General features: G+C 37.5%; 1 protein-coding gene across 9 annotated transcripts in view; it reads left to right on the top strand.

The window, feature by feature from the left end:
* Window positions 1–23,820, top strand: part of RALY (RALY heterogeneous nuclear ribonucleoprotein) — a 258,358-nt gene that overhangs the window by 201,616 nt on the left and 32,922 nt on the right. For all 9 annotated transcript variants that reach the window (XM_087929154.1, XM_087929153.1, XM_087929152.1 and 6 more), the window contains one exon: window positions 13,583–13,846. In XM_087929154.1, coding sequence (XP_087785280.1) covers window positions 13,591–13,846 — 256 coding nt within the window. In that variant the 5' untranslated portion in view covers window positions 13,583–13,590. The remainder of the gene's footprint in view (window positions 1–13,582; window positions 13,847–23,820) is intronic.

The raw sequence follows: 23,820 nt of genomic DNA, 5'->3' as shown, positions 1-23,820 counted from the left end.
CTTAAGCCAAAGGCAAAGTATAAATATAGTAAAAATCACTCTGCAATACCAGTCAAAGTCTTTCAGAATGTCTCCATAGATTATTTCAGTAGCAGATGAATTTTGAAATAGATGAGAAAAACAGAAAGCAGCAAGGAATAGAGTAACTGCTCACTAAACTACTGAGACAGGCTTGTTCCGATTATTATGTCTTTAAACTGATGATGAACGACTTCAGAAGTTGTAGGTGTTCCATCACTGGAGGCTTTTAAGAAGAGACTGGATAGCCACTTGTCTGAAGTGGTACAGGGTCTCCTGCTTGAGCAGGGGGTTGGACTAGAAGACCTCCAAAGTCCCTTCCAACTCTGTCATTCTGTTATATTGCTGGGCATAACTTTTGAATGTGCTGCTCTAGTCTTATTCTGCTTGTGGACTTTTTAGGGTATCACAACTGGGCACTGGGAGAACAGAAGGTGGAACTAGATCATCTTTGGTGTCTTCCAATCCCATTCTTTGTAAATCTTCACTTTAATGGATTTATATCTATTTATTTATATATTGGATTTATATTTGCTACAATGTCCTTTATCTGCTACAATGTCCTACCAGTCAATGACTACTTCATCTTCAACCAGAACAGTATTACAGGACACAAAAGATACAAACTCAATGTAAACCTCTCCAAACTTGATTGCAGAAAGTATGACTTCAGCAACAGAGTGGTCAATACCTGGAATGCACTAACTGACTCTGTAGTTACATCCTCAAACCCCCACTCCTTTAACCTCAAACTATCCACTATTGACGTCACCCCATTCCTAAGAGGTCTGTAAGGGGCATGCATAAGTGCACCATTGTGCCTACTGTCCCTGTCCTATTGTCCTCATTTATTCATACATATTTACTGTATTCTTAGTCATGTTTATACTTATATCTATTACCTTGTAAGCGATTGACAAATCAAATAAATAAAATAAAATATGGTCCTTCCATTACCAGGGCTGGTCTGAATTTTCTTGCCTCCGAATGGTGAGTTTGGAGACTCAGCCAGGGGGTGTTGGTCTAGTTACAGCACAAGAGCTTTAACAGGAGCTGCTAGTTGTCACCGTCGTAACTTCTTCCTGCTTCATATGTTCTGATTATCTTAAGAATTCTATACAAAATAAATTTGTTCTATTTTGATTTCTGTCGGTTTGCCTCTGTGTTGTTCCTGGTGGTTTGGAAATAGGAGGTTTGTTGTTATTGTCTAAAGAACATGTTAGATTCATAAGAGGTCTGTTGTTGTCTAGATAGCATGTTAGGTTCAAATTGTGAAATATAAGCACTGCTAGCTCAGGAGAATAAATCTGTTTTATCCTTATTAAAATCCACAATTAACCCATATAAGGTATGCTTATCACATTTGGCATAAAGAAATTTAAAATCAAATTTATGCAATAAGACCACTATTAATTTTAAATTACATATTTTCATCTGATTCCCTCTTTTAGGGTACTGTAGTTCTGATATTGCAGTTGTGGGTATATTTTAACATCCAAATAAATAATCAGCCAATCATCTGGCAAAAAAATTTGTTATTGCTTTTCTAGACATTGGTCGTATTTATTGAGATGACTTCTTGGAATATAACTATTGCTTTCTTATAAGTGGAAGAAGAACTACAGTTGCACATTTCCTGTGGAAACCTGTCAGTCATAACCTACTCTTGTATGCTTTTGATCTGAAGGTTTTTCTCAACCACTGAAAGCAAGGAAGAATTAATATCAGGCTCATAGACAGAAAAGATGAAAGAAACAAGAATCACACAGAAACATATCTATATTTCTTAATTTGTATGTCTCATATGTGGAGATTTCAAGAATCAGTTGAGAGTTGGAGGCCAACCCAGAACTGTAAATAGCTCAGCCAGTGTGTGTCCCTCATTGCATATTCCCAGTGTAATAGTGGCACCTTCAGTCTAACAGAAAACCCACAGATACTTTCACCATGCACCAAAATCTGTACTGCAAGCATGCAGGAAGCCAATTTAAATTAATGGTGCTGTTGAAATACCTAATTAGTTGAAAAGTAATTTTAATCTTTTTTGTAATTCCTATATGTATACTGAACTCTGATCTTAATCTACTGAAGTGATCATACTTCCATAATTGAAACTAAGATCAATTATAAGTTAATTATATAGCTGACAAATTGCCAAGTTGGCAAGACTCACCTGGCAATTTTGCATTCTTGGTATAGACACAAGTGTTGATTTCTGTAAGTCCTTAATAACCCAAGGAATTGGGGGAAGGGGCCAGGGGGAACCTGATGGACAGGATATGTCTGTGGAGATTCTCAATCATCCAGGTCATGGATGTCGCAAAGGTACTTTTCCTAAAAGGCAACTGGATTTTCTTGCTTAAGCTTTCTTGGTTATCTTTTGGAAAAAGCATCTTTGGGATTGACAGACAGGACTATTTTATTTTAGTGTTTTCATTCCAGGGGCAATGGTGATATGTTCTGGAGTTGTGATATATTACCACCAATTCCTATTGGCTGACTCAACTGCAAAGAGGAGGATTCAGTTGGTCACTGCTTGGAATAAGCAGTGATAGCAACCTTGGATCAGATCATGTCTATGCAGCCTCTCGGTCCATGTGGATCCTGAATGGTCCCATGCTTTTGGGAGTAGCTGTAAGAAATAAAGTGATGCAAGAGGTGCTTAGAACACCACTGGAAGAAGACAAAGAGCAAGCCTGATTGAACACAGATACAAGCATGTACTAAGGACTATCTTAATAAATTATAAGAGCAGCAAAATGTATTTAGTTCTCTGTCCTTACTGCATCCTCAGATAGCTGCACAACAATCCTATTTGTGTTGATTTGGTAAAGAGGGGAATCTTTGCTGTTTGAGAACTATGTCAGATAAAGTCATTTGGATCTACTCAGAATTAAACTCTGGCTGTGCTGGAACGGAGTCTTTTCCAATTATTTGACTAATAGAATAATCGAGTTGGAAGGGACCTTGGAGGTCTTCTAGTCCAATGTCCTGCTCAAGCAGGAGACCCTATACCATTTCAGATAAATGACTGACCTGTCTCTTTTTAAAAGTCTCCAATAATGGAGCATCCACAACTTATAAAGGCAAGCCTTGCCACAGGTTTATTGTTCTCATCATCAGGAATTTTCTCCTTAATTCTACATTGCTTCTCTCCTTGATTAGTTTCCATCCATTCTTTCTTGTCTTTCCTTCTAATGCTTTGGAAAATAAGTTGACACCCTCTTCTTTGTGGCAACCCCTCAAATATGGTAACATAGCACCCCTAATCCTTCTTTTCTAGACTAGACATACCCAGTTCCTGCAACTGTTCTTCATATGTTTTAGCCTCATCTGTGCTAAGTTCAGTCTGGTTATTTCCTGAGAAAATGGATAGAGCCTGTTGAGGTAATTCCCTGTTAGGAGAATGAGTGCATACAGGGAGACGTATTTGAGAGTAATGTTTGAATAATACACACACAGTACACAGATACACTGTACAGTAAATGTAGGTTTTTACTTCCAGAAAGATTTAAGCAAGGTCCAAAATAGGCAGTCCAAAGTCATTCGCAGGTAAAATCAGTCAGTTTTCATCCAGGGATAATCCAAATATCAAATTCCAGTGTCAAAAACAGTTCAGTATCAGACTTACATTAAATCCAGTAATATCAGTCAATTAGAAGAAATGGAGCAACGGCAATATTTTCCAACAGAAGAAAACAGAGATAGAGTCACACTCTCTTCTGAGATTAAGACTACGACAATCTAGGTTTCTGGCTCCATCTTATGGCCATTTGAAAAACCACACCCAACTACAGTTTTGCATTTTCTTAAAGATATAGAACTAAAATGTTTATCCTGGTTTATATATTTCTAACCCAAATACCTGTTAGGTGACTCATATTCCTAACAGAGTCCTTGTGCTGTTGAATTTTGTGTATCCACCAAGGACTCCTGAGTGATGACAGGCCTTCATAAAAGTTTATTGTGTTTTTAATTTTGTTTGTCCCCCTAGACTTCCTTCTGGTAGACGAGCAGCTATATAAGCTTATCTAAAAAATAAAATAAATAAATAATTGCTTTACTAACAAAGACACTCAATTTCAGATTTAAATCTGAAAATAGGCAACAACTAATAACATAGGAAGAATCAGAAATATCAATCTGTTTCTACCCCATGTTCAGTCCATTCTCAATTTGTTTGGTTCTTCATATGCCTATGAAACTTGTTCATTAATGTTGGCCTTCTTTTCTCTTCCCATTTTAGTAGAAGCATTTTCAAATACCCTTCTCCAGATGTACACTTCTTACATAAGGCGGATTGACTGGCTGTCAGGTTTCTCCTACAGTGCTGTGCTTCTCCGTGCTAGTTTTCCCCTCAATTCTTGGTTTGTTTGTTTTTAACCAGAAAGATCCAGTTTGGAATCACCAAATCACCATGTATAGCTCTTTGGTGAAAATATAATAGGAATACATTGAACAGTTTTGGTCAAAATGCTTAATAAATAATATCTTATACATGGAAAAGATGCAATAAAGGCAAATCAACATGATTAAGGAGTTTGAGAAGCTCACCTAGATGTACAGATTGGAAGTGAGTGAGCTTTTCAGTTTGGAGCAAAGATAAGTAAGGAGAGGCAGGACAGAGATATATAAAAGCAGGTGTGGTATGTAAATCTAACTGGAGATATTCTAAGTTTCCTCACACACATAGAAAATCTATATAAACTAAATGCAGGCAGATGAATGGCCAATAAAAGGAAGTAATTTACAGAGCCCAATTAATTTACATAATTCACTTCCATCAGATATGTTGACCATCCATTTGAATGATTTTAAGAGGGAACTAAACACAGCCATTGTTCTAATAATGATGACTAGTCCTAATGTGCACTTCTTACATAAGGCTGTCTCTTGAATCATACATTCGGTATATCATAAATGTTAAGGAGCAACTGTGGAAAATGACAAATCACAAATTTTCCATGCCTGTGGGTTTCCTGAATGCAACTGGTCAGGTGCTGTGAGATACAAAATGTTGGACTCAATGGCTTTTGAATTAATCCAACTGCATTTTTATATTATCTTATGTTATTATAATTAAGAAAGGAACAATGCCCTTTCATTGTTATATTTATTGTCGGCAAAGTGTTAAAATCAAGGTTTGTTGGTCTCCTTTCCAATCTCAGTACATTACAAAGATAACTGACAATTATTGCACCATTATTGCTTCTTTGTCATACCATTGTTTTTAATCAATCTGTGTGAGCTTCTTGCAACAGTTAACAAGGTTATTCAGCTTCTTTGCAAACATCGCATTTGCTATCAGTTGCTGTCTTCTCAATTTTGGTTTTTAAGCATTTGTTCTTAAGACTTGGTCTTTTGCAGCAGGAATCCACCCCTTCCGTCTCTTTCTTCAACTTTCTTGCTTTTATGATTATTTGCTTTGCTTGCTTTTTTTTTAATATATTGGCCATGTAATACTTTGCTTTATGTACTTGGCCATGTCTCTGTTCTATTCTACGTTTGTCTTTCTTGTAGGCCAGTTTGATATCTCCAGTACTCATAAGCCTTCATGGTATACTAACTTCAATGCATCATCTTCATAGCAAAACCATTAATCTGCTTCTCTCAAGCTTACTTGATGATTATTAAATTACTAGTCAGTATAACTATAATGGCAACAGGACAAATAATAGAAGTACTATGAAAACTAATAACTTTCTTTTCAAATACAACATTGGTAGCAATATTCTGAAATATGCATTAATGAATGTATTATTTAGGCTGAATCAAGCATTTTTATGGCTTTATACCAGTGTTAGTAAACAGTGTTTCCTCTCCAGCAATGAAATTCACCACAAATGAGTGAGTTCTACTCTCTAATGGTGCACTATTGGTTTTCAGATGCCATTATGTAGTTGAGCATACAGTTTCTCCATTTGCTCAGAGAAACAAGTTAATGTTTTTGCTAAGACAAACTATAATTCATTGAAGGTGGAGTGGAAACTAGTACTCTTAGACTTTTAACAAGTGTCCAGAAGGTGTTTGCAATCAATCAGACCAAACCTCAGTGTAAACTGATGGTCTGGAATGAAAAATAACTCATTCCATTCCACTCTTTTCTTTCATCTTGTTAAAAGAATAGAGATTACAAGAAAGAAGGAAATCTTATCAGATGCTGGATTTCATTGCTAACTCATTGTTCAGATATAAACCTTAGAAGAACATGGCATCATACACCAGTGTTTTGTGAAAAGGATTCCATGCAGTATACAGGCAGAAAAGAAAATATCACCATAACCATATTTATCTTTTAACAGAGGCAGGCAAGAATTTTGTTTGGCAAGTTTTTATTTAAAAAAAAAAAATTCACACTGTTCATCTGTATATATAAAAGCGAAATGCCACTCACGCATCATCACAAAATCTCCAGAACCGTAAAGCCTACAAACTTGAAATTTGGCACATATGTTCCTCTTGGTTTCCACCCCGCCTGAAAAGAAACCTCTTCCAAATGCAAAACACAAGCAGAGGAGAGGAGTTTCAGTTTTAGTTTCACAGCAACAACCAGTACAGAACAGTTAAGGTAAGCCATGCCCAGGATCCTTGCTGTCTCCTTCTTGCTCACACAGAAAATACTGTTTCAGTTTTCAAACAGCCCTCAACTCCTCACACACTGACAGGACATTAGCCAGATTAATATTGATGGATGCTGGTAGGCAGAGGCAGATTTTTTTCCCCTATTTTCCTCCCCCAAAACTAAGCCCAATCACATAGTTTCGTAACGAAGCGCAGGTATCGAGCTAGTCAGAAATAAAATGGAAAGAGCTTGAGATTTTGCAAGTGTATGGACAAGGGAACAAAACTGATACAGGGATAAGCAACATTTTACCCTCCATATTTTGGGGGGATTTCAAACCCCATTAACCCTGGTCACCACAATACAAAAAATATGCTGAGACCCTAGGAAGAGTGCAGAGAAGAGCAACTAAGATGGTCCTGCTGATACAGTTCTACAGAGGAATTATTGAGTCTATCATCTGCATCTCTATAACTGTCTGGTTTGGTTGTGCAACCCAACAGGACAGACACAGACTTCAAGGATAATTAGGATTGCAGAAAAAACAATTACTACCCACCTGCCTTCAATCAAGGACCTGTATACTGCACAAGTCAAAAAGAGGGCTGTGAAAATATTTACAGACCCCTCACATCACGGACATAAACTGTTTCAACTCCTTCCCTCAAAACGATGCTATAGAGCTCTGCACACCAGAATTACTAGATACAAGAACAGTTTTTTCCTAAATGCCATCACTCTGCTAAACAAATAATTCCCTCAACACTGTCCAACTATTTACAAAGTCTGCACTACTATTACTGTAAAACCTCTCATCACTCCTTATCACCCATCCTCTCCTATTTGTGACTATATGACTGTAACTTTGTCGCTTGTATTCTTACGATTTATATTGACTGTATCCTAGTATGATTTGATTGCTTATTGTACCCCAGGACTACTATTAAGTGTTTTACCTTATGATTCTTGACTCTTGACAAATGTATCTTTTCTTTTATGTCTACTGAGAGCATTTGCACAAAGACAAATTCCTTGAGTGTCCAAACACACTTGGCCAATAAAGAATTCTATTCTGTTCTATAATGGGTCTGCAGAATAAATCAAATGAGGAATGGTTAAGGGAACCATGTATGTCTCACCTGACAAAGAGAAAAATTAAGAGCAAGATGATAGCTGTCTTCCAGTACATGAGGGGCTGCCATAGAAAGATGGAGATCAACTTATTTTCCAAAGCTCCTGACAAGAAGCAATGGGTGGAAGCACATTAAAGAAAGATCAAATCTGGAACTAAGAAGAAACTTCCTGACGGTGAGAACAATTAATCAATGCAACAGCTTGCTTCCCAAAATTGCAGGTGCACCATTGCTGGAAGTTTTCAAGAAAGGATGGGACAGCCATTTGTCTGGGATGATGTAAAATCATCTGCCATGGGCAGAGAGATTGGACTAGAAGACCTCCAAGGTCCCTTCTAGCTATATGATTATATGATTTAATCCCATCTAGCATAGCCAATGGCAAAAACTTATGTTTGTGGGACATAACAGATTGTGTACTTCTGAAATGCATGGAGGCACATGGCTTGGGGCACTTCTCTTAAGAATCTGGCTTCCTTTGAATCTTTGCGTATCAAGTCAAGTTTATAGTGCCAAATTTGAATTACTGGTTTTTTTTTATTTCCCATTTTCAGTAGTTGCATTGCAGGCAAGTAACCCAAGGTATCTTCTGCTGGAAAGACCTATAGTCACTTACTTTGATGGGTAAAAAATAAATTAGGATGTTTGTCTTGTTTTACTTTGTGAAAAAGAATAGCTGCCATGTTATTAGTTATAGGGGATTCTACAGCTAAATTCACTGCAGATCATTTTGCCTGGTCTCAGAAAAGCTATGGAGGATCAGGTCTGAATAAAACCTCAATTGGGAACCACCAGGAAATTCTTGGGGAAATTGGAAAATATCTTAGAAATAAGAAGCACCAAATCCTTTCATACTGCCACCAAGAAAACAATGTAGTTACCAAGAGTCCAGAAAGGTTGAAATTGCATAGTTTTAAAGTTAGAGCTACTGGTAACAGGGTTGTGCCTTTCTTATCCTTCAATAAATTCAGGGCAATTTGAACCCTAATATGGAGATTGAATTGCATTCATGTCAAAAGCATTGAGGGATTTAACCAGTGACATCACCATTACCCAGGGGATGCATAGTTGGGGACTCCTTTCATGTCTCCAGCAGGAGCTGGAGAGAAGGACAGGAGCTCAACCCCACCTTGTGGCAGCACTCAAGTCTTGAATGCAAACCTGTTGCCTCCAACTCAGTATCCTAACCATGCAAGCCGCTATGGTCCCAATATGGAGAAGGAAGTCTAAGTCTTTGCTTCCTGAAAAGGGCTAAATCAGATCAGCAATTTAGAATGTTTAAAAAAGGATACATTGAAAAAAATCTTAGGAAAAGAGATTGGTGCAAAATGAGGCAATCTTTTGGGAGTGAGAGGACACAATCTTTCTAAATCGTCATACCCCATTATATACACAAGCAAAAGCAAAATTCCCACTGAAGTATATTAAATAAAGTTAATGTAAATATTCTAGACCAGGGGTGTCAAACTCAAGGCCCAGGGGCCAGATCCAGCCCACAGGGTGATTAGATCTGGCCCACAGGGCTGCCCTGGAAACAGCAAAGGACAGGCCTGTAGTGCCTCTGCCAGTGAAAATGGAGCTCAGGGGGTCTGCAGGCAGCCCTCCCAAACTCCATTTTTGAACTCCATTTTCACTGACAGAAGGCAGCAGGAGGCCATCACAGCCTAAAGCAGAACTCGCAAGGGCCATGGGAGCCCCTCCCAAGCTTCATTTTTGTTGGCAGAGGGTTGCAGAAGGCTGTTGCAGCTGAAAGCAGAGCTTGTGAGGGCTGCCAACATGAGTGACGTTGAGCTAGCCATGCCCACTGTTAGGAATGTTAGCCACCTAACAGTTGGGTTGGCAATATATAAACCAGGATAGTCATTTAATACTGTTGTATCTTTAAGAGAATGTTGAAATTGTGATTGGCTGAGGTTTCTCCAATAGCCATAAGATGGAGCCAGAAACCTGGTTTGTTCTTTTTGCATTTCCTTTGCTTTCCTTTTGCCTTTTGCCTGATCGTCATTCTGCTTGAATTGCTGTGAGTCTTGCAACTATTCGTAAACTCCGTTTACTGAACTTTGTTTATGATACTGGTAAAGAAAAAAACTTCATTTTTGGATTATCCCTGGACTGATTATTTTGAATACTAAATGCTTTAACCGCGTATGATTTGGACTGTTTGTTGGACTTTGTTTACCCATTTACAGGAAGTAAAACTTACATTTTACTATTCAGTGTATCTGTGTGCTGGTTGTGTGTTATTCATCACCACTCTCACTATGTTTCCCTGAGTGCACTCATTCTCCTAACAGGGAATACTTCAACACCCACCATGGCCACACCTTCCCTGGCCCCCCCAAGGTCAAACACAAATCTGATGTGGCCCTCAATGAAATCAAGTTTGATACCCCTGTTCTATACTGATTCCATATCAGTACCTTCATAACTAGTCTTCCTTGAAATCATTTTAATATGAGGCTGTTAATATTACTATTCCATCACAAACATCCACCATACTTCATCAGTACTTGCTCACATACATGCCCCTATGAATAAAGGATTCCAACAGGAATGACTAATGGGCCTTCTGGAATAAATGAGTATTCAGGTTCTTGTTTCATAAGTCTTGATTTTTAGAATTACTAGCAGGGACTTGAGACACACATACTGATTATGCCTTTGCTGCATCATGAGGAGTGAACTATGAAGTCTGGCTCTATATTCTGTTCAGATTGCATCCTCAGAGTAGAAATCCATCTGGTTTGCTCGGGGCACATGAATCATTTATAAGGCATGAGAACAATGAGAACGGTGAATCTGATTTGTTCTGTGATATTCCAAGGCCTAGCACGGCTCTGTATATTAAAACAGTGTTCAGACCACCTCTTTAAGGTGATTTGTAATCAAAATCGTAGGCAGGTGACTCTTGCTAGAAAGAGCAGAATTGCTTGAACATGTATGGCAAATGCCCAGATAGGACAGCATTTGAACAGGGTGTGATGAAGAGCAGCAAGAAGATGCTATCTTCTTAATATGTGTAGATGAATGGAGCTGGAGCTGGAATGAAAGAATAGGGCAGACCCCCTTGGTCTTTAGCCTACAGAATTTGCTCCTTGGAACTGGCTATTTAGACAAACAGAAACTGAAACAGTTAAACACTTCCTTTCTCAGTGCTACAAGAAACAAACTTTAATAAAGGAAACTTGTGGAAAGGCAGGGAGAAGAGGTAATTTCAAGAAAAGGAAATGTGGCCAACTTTTTCCTATCCCACCTCTCAAAGATGGACTGATGAAGTCAACAGAAAATATACCAGCATGCAGTATTCTGTTTCCATCGACACTTCTCATTCCTGTCTCTAAGTCATTACCAAATGTGCCATCTGAATTATGCCTATATAGTGTGATAGGCAAAGAAACTGGCTGAATCCTCCATCCCTCTTCCGAACATAAATAGCCAATGGAGGAAAAGCTGCTAATCAAAACACCATTACAGGAATGGGGTGAATTAGACTGTCCATCATCCGTAAGCCCTTTCCTGTTTGTCTTTTCCCACATGTTATGCTACCGTAAACCAAGCAGTAAGATGATCTCTGGATGAATAGACAAGTGCCATCTTGAGGTGCAATGAGTTTTTATAGAGTTTTCCATAGAATTTTTCTTGAGTTTTATTCCAACAGTTTGGGGCTTCATTGTTTTTTCAGTTTGAAGTACCATTAACATTGTTATTCTATAACTATTTTAAAATAATTAAATAAATACGGGGGGGGAGGGGACACCAAGGTGATAAGAGGCATTGAATCCCAAACAGCACATTTATTTAGAATTTCTCTCATTTCTTTATATAAGAAACAAATGCCAACGTTCAGATTCTTCTGTGTTTTGTTCATATGTCAGTGGGAATGGGTACTGTCATTCCATTAATTTACTAATTCAGCCTTGCACTAAGCTAACAAGAAACATAAAATGGAAGCATTTATAGCACTGCTAGCTAAGAGGTTTGTACAATTCAAACAGACCATTTAAAATTTACCAAGCACAAGCTACTTCTATTATTCTGGACAGGACATTTCATATTCTACTGCTTGTGATGAGAGCTATTTGCATTTAACTAAAGAAGGGGCAGCAGAGAATACTTTATTTTATATGGCCAAGTGTGATTAGACACACAAGGAATTTGTCTCCGATATAGAAGCTCTCAGTATATCTGGAAAACAACAGAGTAATAATAACAGGCTGAATAGTCAATCCCTGTTGATGATCCAAACTCTGTCAAGGATCTTGGAGTACTCATCTCTAATGACCTAAGTGCTAGAGCCCACTGTAACTACATAGACAAAAAGGCATTAAGAGTCATTAACCTAATCTTGCGTAGCTTTTTCTCTGGTAATATTACACTACTAACTAGAACATACAAACCATTTGCTAGATCAATACTCGAATACAGCTCATCAGTCTGGAACCCACATTACATATCTGATATTAACACAGTTGAGAAAATCCAGAAATATTTCACAAAAAGAGTTCTCCACTCCTCTACTCGTTACAGAATACCTTATGCCACCAGACTTGAAATTCTAGACCTAGACAACCTAGAACTATGCTGCCTTCGGTCCGATCTCAGTATGGTATATAAAATCATACATTGCAATGCCTTACCTGTCAATGAATACTTCAGTTTCAACCATAGCAATACAAGAGCACACAATAGATACAAACTCAAGGTTAATCGCACCAAACTTGATTGCAGGAAATACGACTTCAGCAACAGAGTGGTCAATGTCTGGAATACTCTACTTGACTCTGGTTTCTTCCACAAACCCCAAAAACTTTAACCTTAGACTGCCTACTATTGACCTCACCCCTTTCCTAAGAGGTCTGTAGGGGGCATGCATAAGCGCACCAATGTGCCTACCATCCCTGTCCTATTGTTTCTTTTATTTTTCTTATATGTATCCAAGTATTCATAACTATGTTTTTACTTATACCTATTATCTTGTAAGCAATTGACAAACCAAATAAAATAAAAATAAATAAAAATGATATCAATAGGAGGACGGGTAATAGTACTAGAGTCTTACTGCATGCGTAAATATGCTTAGACATAAGACAGTACTGTGGGAATTAAATGTTCAGCAGAGTGATCGCACAAGGGAAAAAACTGTCTCTGTATCTAGGAACCCAATGTGAATAAATATGCTAGACCTTAAGCATTGTTGTGCAAAACCATGTAACATTGGTACAGGACTGCTGTGTTCAAATTTTTAGAGAAACATCAGAGAAAGAGAAAGGCAATAGATGAGACTAACAAAAAACCATGTAGAGAGTGGATGCTCACATCAGCCTTAAATGGGCAGTAAGGGTCTCCATAATGCCACTACTTGTCACCTGAAATTGCCTGACTTCCAGTGTAATGGATTTGTGACTGTCATAGAAAACCATCAACATTACAGGAAAACAAACTTCCACAACAGTACAGCTAAGGACAACTTAAACTTCTATTGCTAATGGGCTTGGGATGAGATGAAAGCAATGGCCTGGGGAAACTGCAGGGAAAAAATGCTGCTGGCACATATTTGTGCCATAAACAAATGTGGGACGCAGTCTTAGAGGGGCCATAAATACAGGCAAAACCACTTCCGTTGCATAGAAGTATATGATTCACTATTATACACTCCTTTGCAAGAGTCCGAGTAAGGTTGTTTTAAATTGTTTCAGGGTTTACACTGTTTAAATTATACCAATGCATGAAACTCTGCACATTGTTTCAGATTCACTTAGTGTTCTGCAAGCTGATCTTTGCAATAAGCTCATATGTACATTGCCTCCATTGATGGACCTTATCATAGGTTGTTAGTGCCTTCCTGATCCTCATTATCTTGCTTACTCAGGTGTCAAGATGTCATTGAAAGTACAGACAAGTAACATCACAAACAAGAATGATCCCAAGTCCATCAACTCCAGGGTCTTCATTGGGAACCTCAACACAGCAGTGGTCAAGAAGTCAGATGTAGAAACCATCTTCTCTAAATATGGCAGAGTGGTGGGCTGCTCTGTGCACAAAGGCTATGCATTTGTACAATATTCAAATGAAAGGCATGCACGGGCTGCTGTCCTAGGGGAGAATGGGAGAGTACTCGCCGGTCAGACTCTAGGTAAGGTCTCCTTGTATCTCTCTCTATCTTCCCCTGTATTTTCTAAGAAAACTAAAGATTGCTGTGGAATTGTAAAAAGCACTTTTCATATCAGACTAAAATAAATATTCCCTAGTCATTCTGCAGTGAAATTTGTCTTCTACAGTAGAAGAATTTTTAAATATTTGAAGTAATGTATGACTTCATGCAAACATTGCTGTTCTAATAGCTTAACCCTAAGAATAGCTTTTCAACCTTGGATTAAAGTCAAGGACCTCAGCAAAGACAAAATGATAAGCTTGAAAACACTCCAGAGTCTCAAAACAATATAGAAGTGTAGTATTGGCTCTAGAAGACAAAGATTAAGAAATCTTAAGATTCTTCAAACACTAACAAGTTCTAAATGGAAACAGTGTAAATAGTTGTTCATGTATGTTGCCTGGAAGCAATTAAAAATACAACTTGGAAGTTGTATTTTTAATTGCTTCCAGGCAACATACATGCTTTACCAGAGATTGCTTCCTTTTAAAATACATGCTTTGCAATGCAGGATGTCCCAGGTTCAAAAGACATTTCTAGGGCCATTTAAATCAGAGCACACCATTGGACAAATTGTGCTTATAACTATCCACAATGTTGCCAAAATAGCAAAACTGACTTGTAATGTACCAGTGCAGGTTCTGCCCTTTAAATATTTGTGATGAGACATTGCATGCAAGTACATAGTAACAAAGAGAGTTTACATCATACCAGTTTACATCACAACTGGCATTTCATCCTCCCTCCCTCTCTATCTCTTCTGTGGATGTCTTTGCATTCAGTTTGAATGAAGCAGACAATCTCCATACGTGAGCTTTATGAAAACCTGCAGCCTGTTTTCTAAGGCGCCTGCTACCACTCTAACTGGACTGCTGAATTTTAGAAATACCATGGTTTTGTGTGGAAAACAATTATAAAATAAATGGTTCTGTAATTCCTAGAATAGAGTAATTTGGTGTAGTGATTAAGGCTAGAAACTGGGAGACCATGAATTATAGTCTCAATTTAGGCACAAAGCCAAATGGGTAATGTTGGGACAGTCAATCTCAGTCAGTTCTGTGATAGAGGCAGTGGCCTAACACTTCCAGAAAGCTTTGCCAAGAAAACTGCAGGAACCTGGAAGTTGCCAAAGTAAAAACTTATTTGAAGCCTCTCCCCCCGAAAAATCTTTGGAATAAGAATTATAGCTATCATACGTGGGCTGTAAATATCCAGGGGTATGACAGATGTGGCAAAACGAGAGTATCTCATTGCTACCAGCTAATAGCCAGGCAGGCCTTTGCAGTCTTGAATTAGTTACTACATAGCACATTTTACCCCACCCCACTGCAAACAAGACCCTAACATTTCCCTTGCCTCAGAGATGGGGGAAATTCCTCACAAGTCATGTGGTTCCCTTTACTGTACTTCTAAGCATCTTTCTGCTTATTCCTTCTCACTGGTCTACCTACTTTTCCTGATATGCTGGTTTTAGGAGTTCTTCAAATTGGTTCACTTTCCTGACAAATACAACAGTTTGATAATATAATAAAATAAAAGTTTATTCAGCCAAATAAGCAAATAACATACTGAATTTAAGAGTATAATCTGGAAAAAGGCTTTTTTTCAAGTTCCCTTTTTATCTGTATTAAATTAAGATGTGACACCTTTTCAAGCATATCATTAAAGTTTGTCTGACGATTTCCAAAACCCCAGAAAGTTTTATTTAAATGTTTTAGGAAAGTACCATCCCAACAACTCAAAACAGGGGGAAAAAATCACAAATATTTATTGTACAGGGGTATCTAACTGTTGTTCAAAGGATTTCTGGATTATTCCTACAAGAAACCCCCAAAACTGCTATTTTCAAGACAAATATAAAGATGATGTGTTGGGACTTTTTTCCACTTGGCTAAACCGGGCATGGTCAGCGTAATGATACAAGTTTGCCACCCCTGTTTTAGAGAGTGGGGTAGGATGTCCACAGCATTACTGTATTAGAACTACAGTAAACTAGGTAGAAATAGAAAGGCTAATATTGCCTTTGGTGTTACACCAGAATATTACTTTCAGCTGAAGTTATTATTTTTTCTACTTTACTGTAATTAGCAAAGAACTCAAGAATCAACCTGCTGCTCATTACTGAATTACTTATCAAATAGTTTGAAGCAAAAGCTAAAGGCTTGTAAGCTCCAACTTCTGCCTCACTCTGGTTATTTTTGCTGCTATGTTATACTATTCTAATTTTACAGCTTTACACTGCTTATGCCTGCTAAATAAGACTTGTTTATATTTTGATATTTATATTTTATAAAATATATTTATGTATTTTTTCAACAAAGGACACACCAAAATACAATAGCCCTTAATTAATCAACTCCATTTGGAATCTACAGTAGTCTCAACTAAAAGCAGCAATAGCATGTTTCAAGGACAGCCAATCATAAATTACCTTCTTCAGAACTTCTTCACAAGTAGACCAGTTACAAACTGACTGAGGCAAGGAACCAATCAGAAACTGGCTTTTCAAAATTCCAATGATATGATCCAATTAGAAATTAGTTCTGTTACAAACGCTAGAGTCAGTTCCTCCTCAATTGCCTGTGAGCTTCCAAGAAAGTACATTATACAGCAGACCACTTTAACTTCTGAAGATGCCAGCCATGCTTGCTGACAAAACATCAGGATACCAGATAATTAGACTATGGCCTATTAGCCTGGAAGCTCATCAACACTGGATTGATGCTCGCTGTGAAAGCCTGCATCGATATACTCTATAATTGGCTTCCTTGGAGTCCTCAGCTAGATCAAGACAATTTGGGAACAGCTTAAGCTATTTAAAGTGTTAATAATTACAAGCAACATTTAAAATGAAATTGGAAAATAAATGACAATTAGTGAAGATTTTGAAGCTTGCTATATTATGCACAAGTTGACATCTTCACTGCCACATTTTGCATTTATGGAAATTTCCAGATATTCCTTGGGGCTAGCCTGTGATCATGCCAAGACCTGGATAACTGCCATCATATCAGACTGATTTAGGAATGGCAAAAGTTGGCATGAATTCTCTCTTTTCCACATAAGCAACTGTGAATGCAGGGATAGGGTGGAGTCAGAGGTGGTACTCAGCAGGTTCTGACCAGTTCTGGAGAACCGGTAGCGGAAATTTTGAGTAGTTCAGAGAACTGGCAAATACCACCTCTGACTGGAGATTTTACAGTATCCTTCCCCTGCCACACCCACCAAGCCACGCCCACAGAACCGGTAGTAAAAAATAATTGAATCCCACCACTGGGTGGGATCAAGAAGTCTTCCCAATGATGAGCTAAAAGCTATGGAATAAATAAACACAGAGAGAATCCAGACAACCAACTAAATATGTATAATGGGCTGATAAACTATGGAAGGATATGTTAAGCACATTTATTATAGGGTTCTATCACCACCCCGAAAGCTAGAAAAACAACCAGGCTTTTAAGGCCTTCCACAATAATATCAGGATGGGAACTAACTGGATCCTAGATGGGACTTCATTCCAATGGGTAAGCACTACAACATAGAACCTGGATCCCAAGAGTTGACATTAAGTAGACTTGGAGCATGCTCATTTTGTGATTCTTATTGGCCAGGGAGAAACCATGAAAGATAGGCTGTTCTTCAAATAACCAAGCCCTATATTAAATAGTTCATTGGTAAAAACCAGCACCTTAAATCACCCCTGGAAGCACATTGGTAACCAGTGCAGCTCATGAAGCTAAAGTGTCCATGGTTATAATCAGGGGCGGGTTTCTACCAATTCCGTCCACCTCTGTAGAACTGGTAGCTCTGAAGAGCAGCAAACATAGAACCGGTTCTATGTCTGCTGATGTTTTTGCCCACCCACTCACCTGGGCTGTTACCTGATCTTTATTTCCTGATTTTTCAACTTCAGCTGCTGAACAAGGCACAGCTGCAGTTAGAAAAGCAAGAAAAGAGGGTGTTTTTAAAGAGGGTCTTCTCTGCATGCAGCTGCTGCTGCTGATTTACAGGTGCGCGACTCGCAGCCTGCAGGAAAGGTCATAAATCCTGAACCGGTAATTAACCCTGTTGTATCCTACCCCTGGTTATAGTGAGACAAGGCCACCATTACTTGTGCCATTGCTTTCTGAATCAGCTGAATCTTCCAAATGTTCTTCAAAGACAAGGCAATGTACAGCATATTGCAGTAGTTGACCTATGAAATGATAGGTGCATAAGTAGGTTCTTGCAATGTCACAACTGAGTGAGGAGTGTAATAGGTATTGTGCAAAGGCCCTCCTGCCCATAGTTGCCTCCTGTTCTTCAAACAAGAACTGCAAATACAAAAGGACAATACCTACTGGGAGTGTGGGTTTTTGTGCATGTGTGTCTAAGGGTTTTTTTGGAGTTTGGTATCAAAAAGTGATAGATTTAAGAATTATCAAATATTAATAGCACCTCATTTCAAACTCCCTCTGGACATCCAATAATCTCATTTCATTTTGTTTGTTTTAATTTATACACCCAAAATAAGATAGTATGGGCCAGTGGGCTGGAACAATCATTGCCCACTGTCAAATTGGAGTCATTGTCCACTCAAATAATTGGATGTGATCTAGATTAGTGTTTCAAAACTTCAGCAACTAAAAACAAGTGGATTTCATCTCACAGAATTTGAAAACTCTGTTCTGTATTATTAATCAGTAAAAGCTTAATGTTGTGGAATTATGCTGAGATGGAATATTTAACTAGTCTTGTATCTATCATTTTTACCTTTTTTAATTGATTGTTTAGATAATGTATTTTTTGCTGTATTTAGTGGCATGTTGCCTTGAAGAATATAACATTGAATTCTACCTTGTTATTCATTCAATGTTTTTTTTTCATTTTGTCCTGTTTATCTAGTAACAGTGAATACTGCCAAACACAGCATTAGAAATAGCCAAGAGTCCAGTTAACAAGAACCTTTCCTGTCTAAGAATGTAGATCTCTCATTATCTAAGGTCTTAACATCCCCATATATTTTGGTATATAATATTATCTTAATTAACCAAATATATGGCTATCATCATCTAATGCCAAGCCCTTCTTTAAGGGAATTGCACAGGTGTTGCATAAAATGTACACCTTGGTTCTTGTACCACGTGAGCTGAGCTCCCTTCCTCAAGTGTAATGTGACTTTGCAGCTAATTTCTGCCTGATGTGTGCAATTTGCTGTAGATCGGCCTGACAGTTTGCTGCAAGAAAAGCAGATGTTCTAGAAGCAGATGCCCAGGCTTTGTCTAGCATATTGCTTTTTCTTCAGCAATGCCATCAGCTGTTGAAAATAATGCCTTGGAAATGATGGCAATATTTGGTATACTGTGTGCTATAGCACCACTGAGAAGTCCCAAATCAAATTAGGCACAAGATGTGGCAAGCTCTGTAAAAAATAAAAATAAAAAGAAGCCAGAAGACTGATTCTCAGGAATTTGCTGCCGTGAGATATGACCAAACAAAAAACCTCTCCCATTTTCACTCATTATAAAAAGCAGCCTGTCCACTAATCAGCCATGAATAATTATGCAGTTCAAGAAGGGTTTTTAATCACAAGTAACTCAAAGTATAATGGACAAACCCTGTTGAGAGATCACAGGATTTCCTCAGGGATAATCCTGATTACCTCCACTGTAAACATAATATGTGAGAGCCAGCTGGCTAGAAAAGCCTTTGTTGTTCTCTGAAACATAGTTGTGATTAAACTGTTTGAGACTTGCATTTAGTTTAGCCCATTCTCTTTAATGCAGGATGGCCAGTTTTAACATGTTGGGTGCCCTACAGAGGCAGTCCTCGACTTACGATGATTTGTCATTGATGAGTCATTTATGATGAGTCATTGCACTTGTGACCATGACAACATCCACATGCTCATGTTATCAAAAATTGAGTGCATGTGAACTTCCGGTTTGCCAGGCTTCGGTGACAGCAGAGATTCGCGTTTCTCCGCGATCCCTGCTGTGCTAGCCATCTTGGTGCCTCCGATCCTGACGGATCTGGAGGATAAGGCTGCCCTGTTGGGGTAGCTGAAGACAGGGGGGATCCGGACAGGGATTGAGGGGTATCGCAGACCCCCTCCCCAGCCGGCAATAACCCCCTTTTCTCAAGGCGGTGGAGCGGCGGTCTTAATGGCCACCACGAAGAAGCCGGCTACTGGATTAAGAATGTGCAGGAGGAAGAAGAAGGAAGTTTTTAAAATGAAAGTTTTCTTGGCTGAACCAGTACTTTAAGGACATATCTAATACCTGGAAAATTACTATTCTTTTTGGACGCTACAATGTTCCCAATGGAGGTTTTCAGCGGCGAAGGAAAGTGTTGAAAGGGAAAGTTACTCTCCCTTCCTTATGGAATTAACAAATGGACATGGAAAATCTGCTCTCTAACAGAAGGTAAAAACTTAAATCCCTTTGTTACAAGTGGGAAGGGAGAGGCTTGGAAAAAAAATTATTTTAAGACTTTGTTGCAGGAGATGCTTTAAAGATAAAGAGATTAGAAGCTAATTGCAAAAAAGATTTAAAATACAGATTGGGTTTTTTTCCCTAATTGACTTTACCCCAGGAAGAGGAACTGTAAAGGGAAGAAGTTTGTGCTTTGCCTGGACTGTTCGATGACTTTGGGACTTTGGGACTTTGGGGAATCATTTTAAGTTTGGAAATATTTGACTGGCTTAATAACAAGAAGAGGATACAGAAAAAGAAGAAGAAAAAGTTTATAATGGCTCTATCTCTCGATGAACTAAAAAAACAATATCTAAAAATAAGGAAAGAAGGCAAGGACGCTATGGGAGAAGCCCTTTGTTTTTTAGATATGGCGCTTGCTATGTGTCAGCAAATTAAACAACAGCTGGAAGAAGCGGAGGATGAAGAAGCCATTTTTAATGAATTAAATAGTGTGATTAAGAAAGAAAGGAGAAAGAGAGGAGGGAAAAGGAAGGACTTAAGACATAAAAAAATATCTATGAAAGAGAAAAATAAGATGCAAAAACAATATAATGCCAGAAAGCAAAAGGAAAGAAGAATGCAACAGAAAGGGGAAGCCAAGAAGGCAGAGGTTTGGAGAGGAGTGGGTAAAAAGTCTAGGTGGGCCAAGAAAGAAAGGGAAAAGGGGGAAAAAAGTTATAAAGGTATAAAACAAGATGGGAAAAAGAAAAAAAATTTTAGGGACAAAGGGTAATGTATGATTTTTTTTAAAAAAAAGGGGGATTCTGCATAGTACATAGGATAGTATTGTAGCAGTTGTATTTGTATTAAAAATAGAAAATTAGAATTTTATAAGATTTAATAAAAGATTAAAATATTAAGGTACAATGTTAAAATGTTTAATAATGAATGATTTTAAGTTTTAAAAAAATATTAAAGGAAATGTTTAAAATATTAGTTTAATTATAGAGTTTAATGGGCTAATGTGTTGATTATTATAGATTTATTATTGTAGTATTTGTTTTTGAAATAGTAGAATGTACTAAGCAGAATCAGATTGGGACTTAGGTGTTATTTCAAACTTCAATTTAGGGGAATGATAGAAAGGCATCATACTCTGATTAGTGATTTCAGGAGAAATTATCCTTTTTTTATATTGGGAATGAGATAGATGTAAATGGAAAAATGGACAAAAGATATAAAAATATTGTCTTAAAGCAAGATGAAATATATAAAAGAATTAAGAAGAGGGAAAAGTGGGAAGGAGTTATATAGAAGATATAGAATAGTAAACAAGATAGGTAATGGTATATAAGAAGAGCATGAATTTAATTGAAGTCCATACAAAAAGAGGTAATCTGGGGCCAAGTTACTTTCTAAAAGGAAGTTTTATGGTTTTTTTTGTGCTTTATGGTGTGTGTGTTTTTGAGAATTAATAAAATCTCAGAGGAAGGCCAGATGAGAACAACTGTAAACAAGCCAGAGGAAAATATAAATGTGATGATTGAATAGCAGATAAATTAGAAAAGAAATGTGACTGAATAAGAGTAAAGAGAAATAATGTGAAATTTGTTAAAGGGAATTTACGCATCTACATGGAAATGGGATAAATTAGAAGAATGTGATATAAAATAATGTGTTACCTGCCTTGTAAAGATTTATAATGGAAAGAGGTTTTATGTTTTTAATGTCTATGATGTTTTGTTTGTTTGTTTGTTTTTAAAATCAATAAAATTTGCTTAAAAAAAATTGAGTGCATGTAAATTGGCATGTATTTTACAAGTTGCAGTGTCCAGGAATCATGTGATCACCATTTGTGATCTTTCCTGTCAGCTTCTGACAAAGTCAATGAGGGGAGCTAGATTTGCTTAATGACCATGTGATTCACTTAACAATCATGGCAAAAATCATAAAAACAGATGTGATTCAATTAACAATGGAAATTCTGGTCCCAATTGTGATTGCCTGTACTACTTTGAGAAAATCTTTGCTTCTCTCAGAAGAATGGAAGGCTAAGTCAGCCTTGAGCCTGGTGAGATATGAACTGCCAAATTGCAGTCAGCTGGCAGTCAGTTACATTTCTGGCCCAGATCCTATCTGCCCCCATATGAAGAAGCAAGAGGCCCTGTTGCTTGCATCCATCTTTATGCAAGTCTTCTTGTCTATTCTCATTCAAAGGATCTAGGCAGGAGAGGAGATTTTGAGGAAAAGGAAGGAAATAGCAATATCACTTAGACTTATACACCATTTTACAGTGCTTTACAGCCTTCTCTAAGCAGTTTGCAGAGTCAGCATATTGTCCCCCAACAATTTGGGTCCTCATTTATTGACCTCAGAAGAATGGAAGGCTGAGTCAACCTTGAGCCTGGTGAGATTTGAACTGCCAAATTACAGGCAGCCAGCAGTCAGCAGAACGAACCTGCAGTACTGGCACTACCATTGCACAACCAAGGCTCATCCCATCTCAAATCATTACTCTCTCAGTGGTTTCAGTGAAATCTGGGTCAGTTAGTAACTCTGTGGGTTTTTTTCTCTCTCTTTCTGTCTTATTGAGCAAGTGATTGGTGTGAATGTAATGTGCTGTATTCATTTATGCTGGCTGTAACAAGACTAATTTTATACTATAAACCCTTTGCAAAGTCAGCATATAAAGGGTTGTAGATTGACTCAGAATCCATTTGAATAATACATTTTACCTATTTTGATTTGGTTGGGAAGCATATGACTCCAATTAACAATCTGACTTGGAAAATAAATTTGATTTGGAAATGGGATCGAACTGCAAACCAAATGTTTACACAAACCTAGTAATTAAATTGCTATAAACTGATTAAGTAAGCAAATGGCTACATATTGATATTTCACAGGGAACTTAAAGGACATATTGACACAGCAAATTCGCATCCTGTAGTACACAACCGAGAGTGCAGGAAGCATGCTGAGCAATTTTTTTTTTTTTTTATATAAATTTTTATTATTTTTTTAACATAAAAAACACAACAACAAAACATAAAAGTATCAGCTCCCCCATATTTTTGTACACACCGTAAGTCGGTTGGTCCATCGGTTTTGTGCATTCACCTCATAGTCACAATTACAGTTACTTTATATAATACTCTTATCAATACAAATTTATAAATCCTAGTATCGCTATTAAAGAAAAAAAAAAAAATTTGACTAAACTTTTATTCGGTCATGCCTTTATGAGATAACTATATTTTAAATATTTTATTCTAAAACAAATCTTATAATCATACCAATTCTATCCCAAATATGAAAAAGAAAGAAACAAAGAAAACTATTATATAGATATAGTATCAAAAACCAATAAAAGGAAAGGGAAAATAAAGTCATTATTATTCCTTATTATCTAACTTTTATATTTTAATATTTCATCATTCAACCATTGATAGAAAAGATCCCAAACTAAATAAAATTGTTTATCTTCTTGCTCTCTAATTTCAAAAGTCAATCTACTCATCTCAGCACATTCCAAAATTTTCTTTACAACTTCTTCTTGCA

Source organism: Pseudonaja textilis, chromosome 3, assembly GCF_049901715.1.
Source record: "Pseudonaja textilis isolate UNSWEBS1 chromosome 3, rPseTex1.2, whole genome shotgun sequence".
NCBI lineage: Eukaryota > Metazoa > Chordata > Lepidosauria > Squamata > Elapidae > Pseudonaja > Pseudonaja textilis.
Note: the sequence above shows the minus strand (reverse complement) of the source record. Positions and strands in the feature narration are given on the sequence as shown.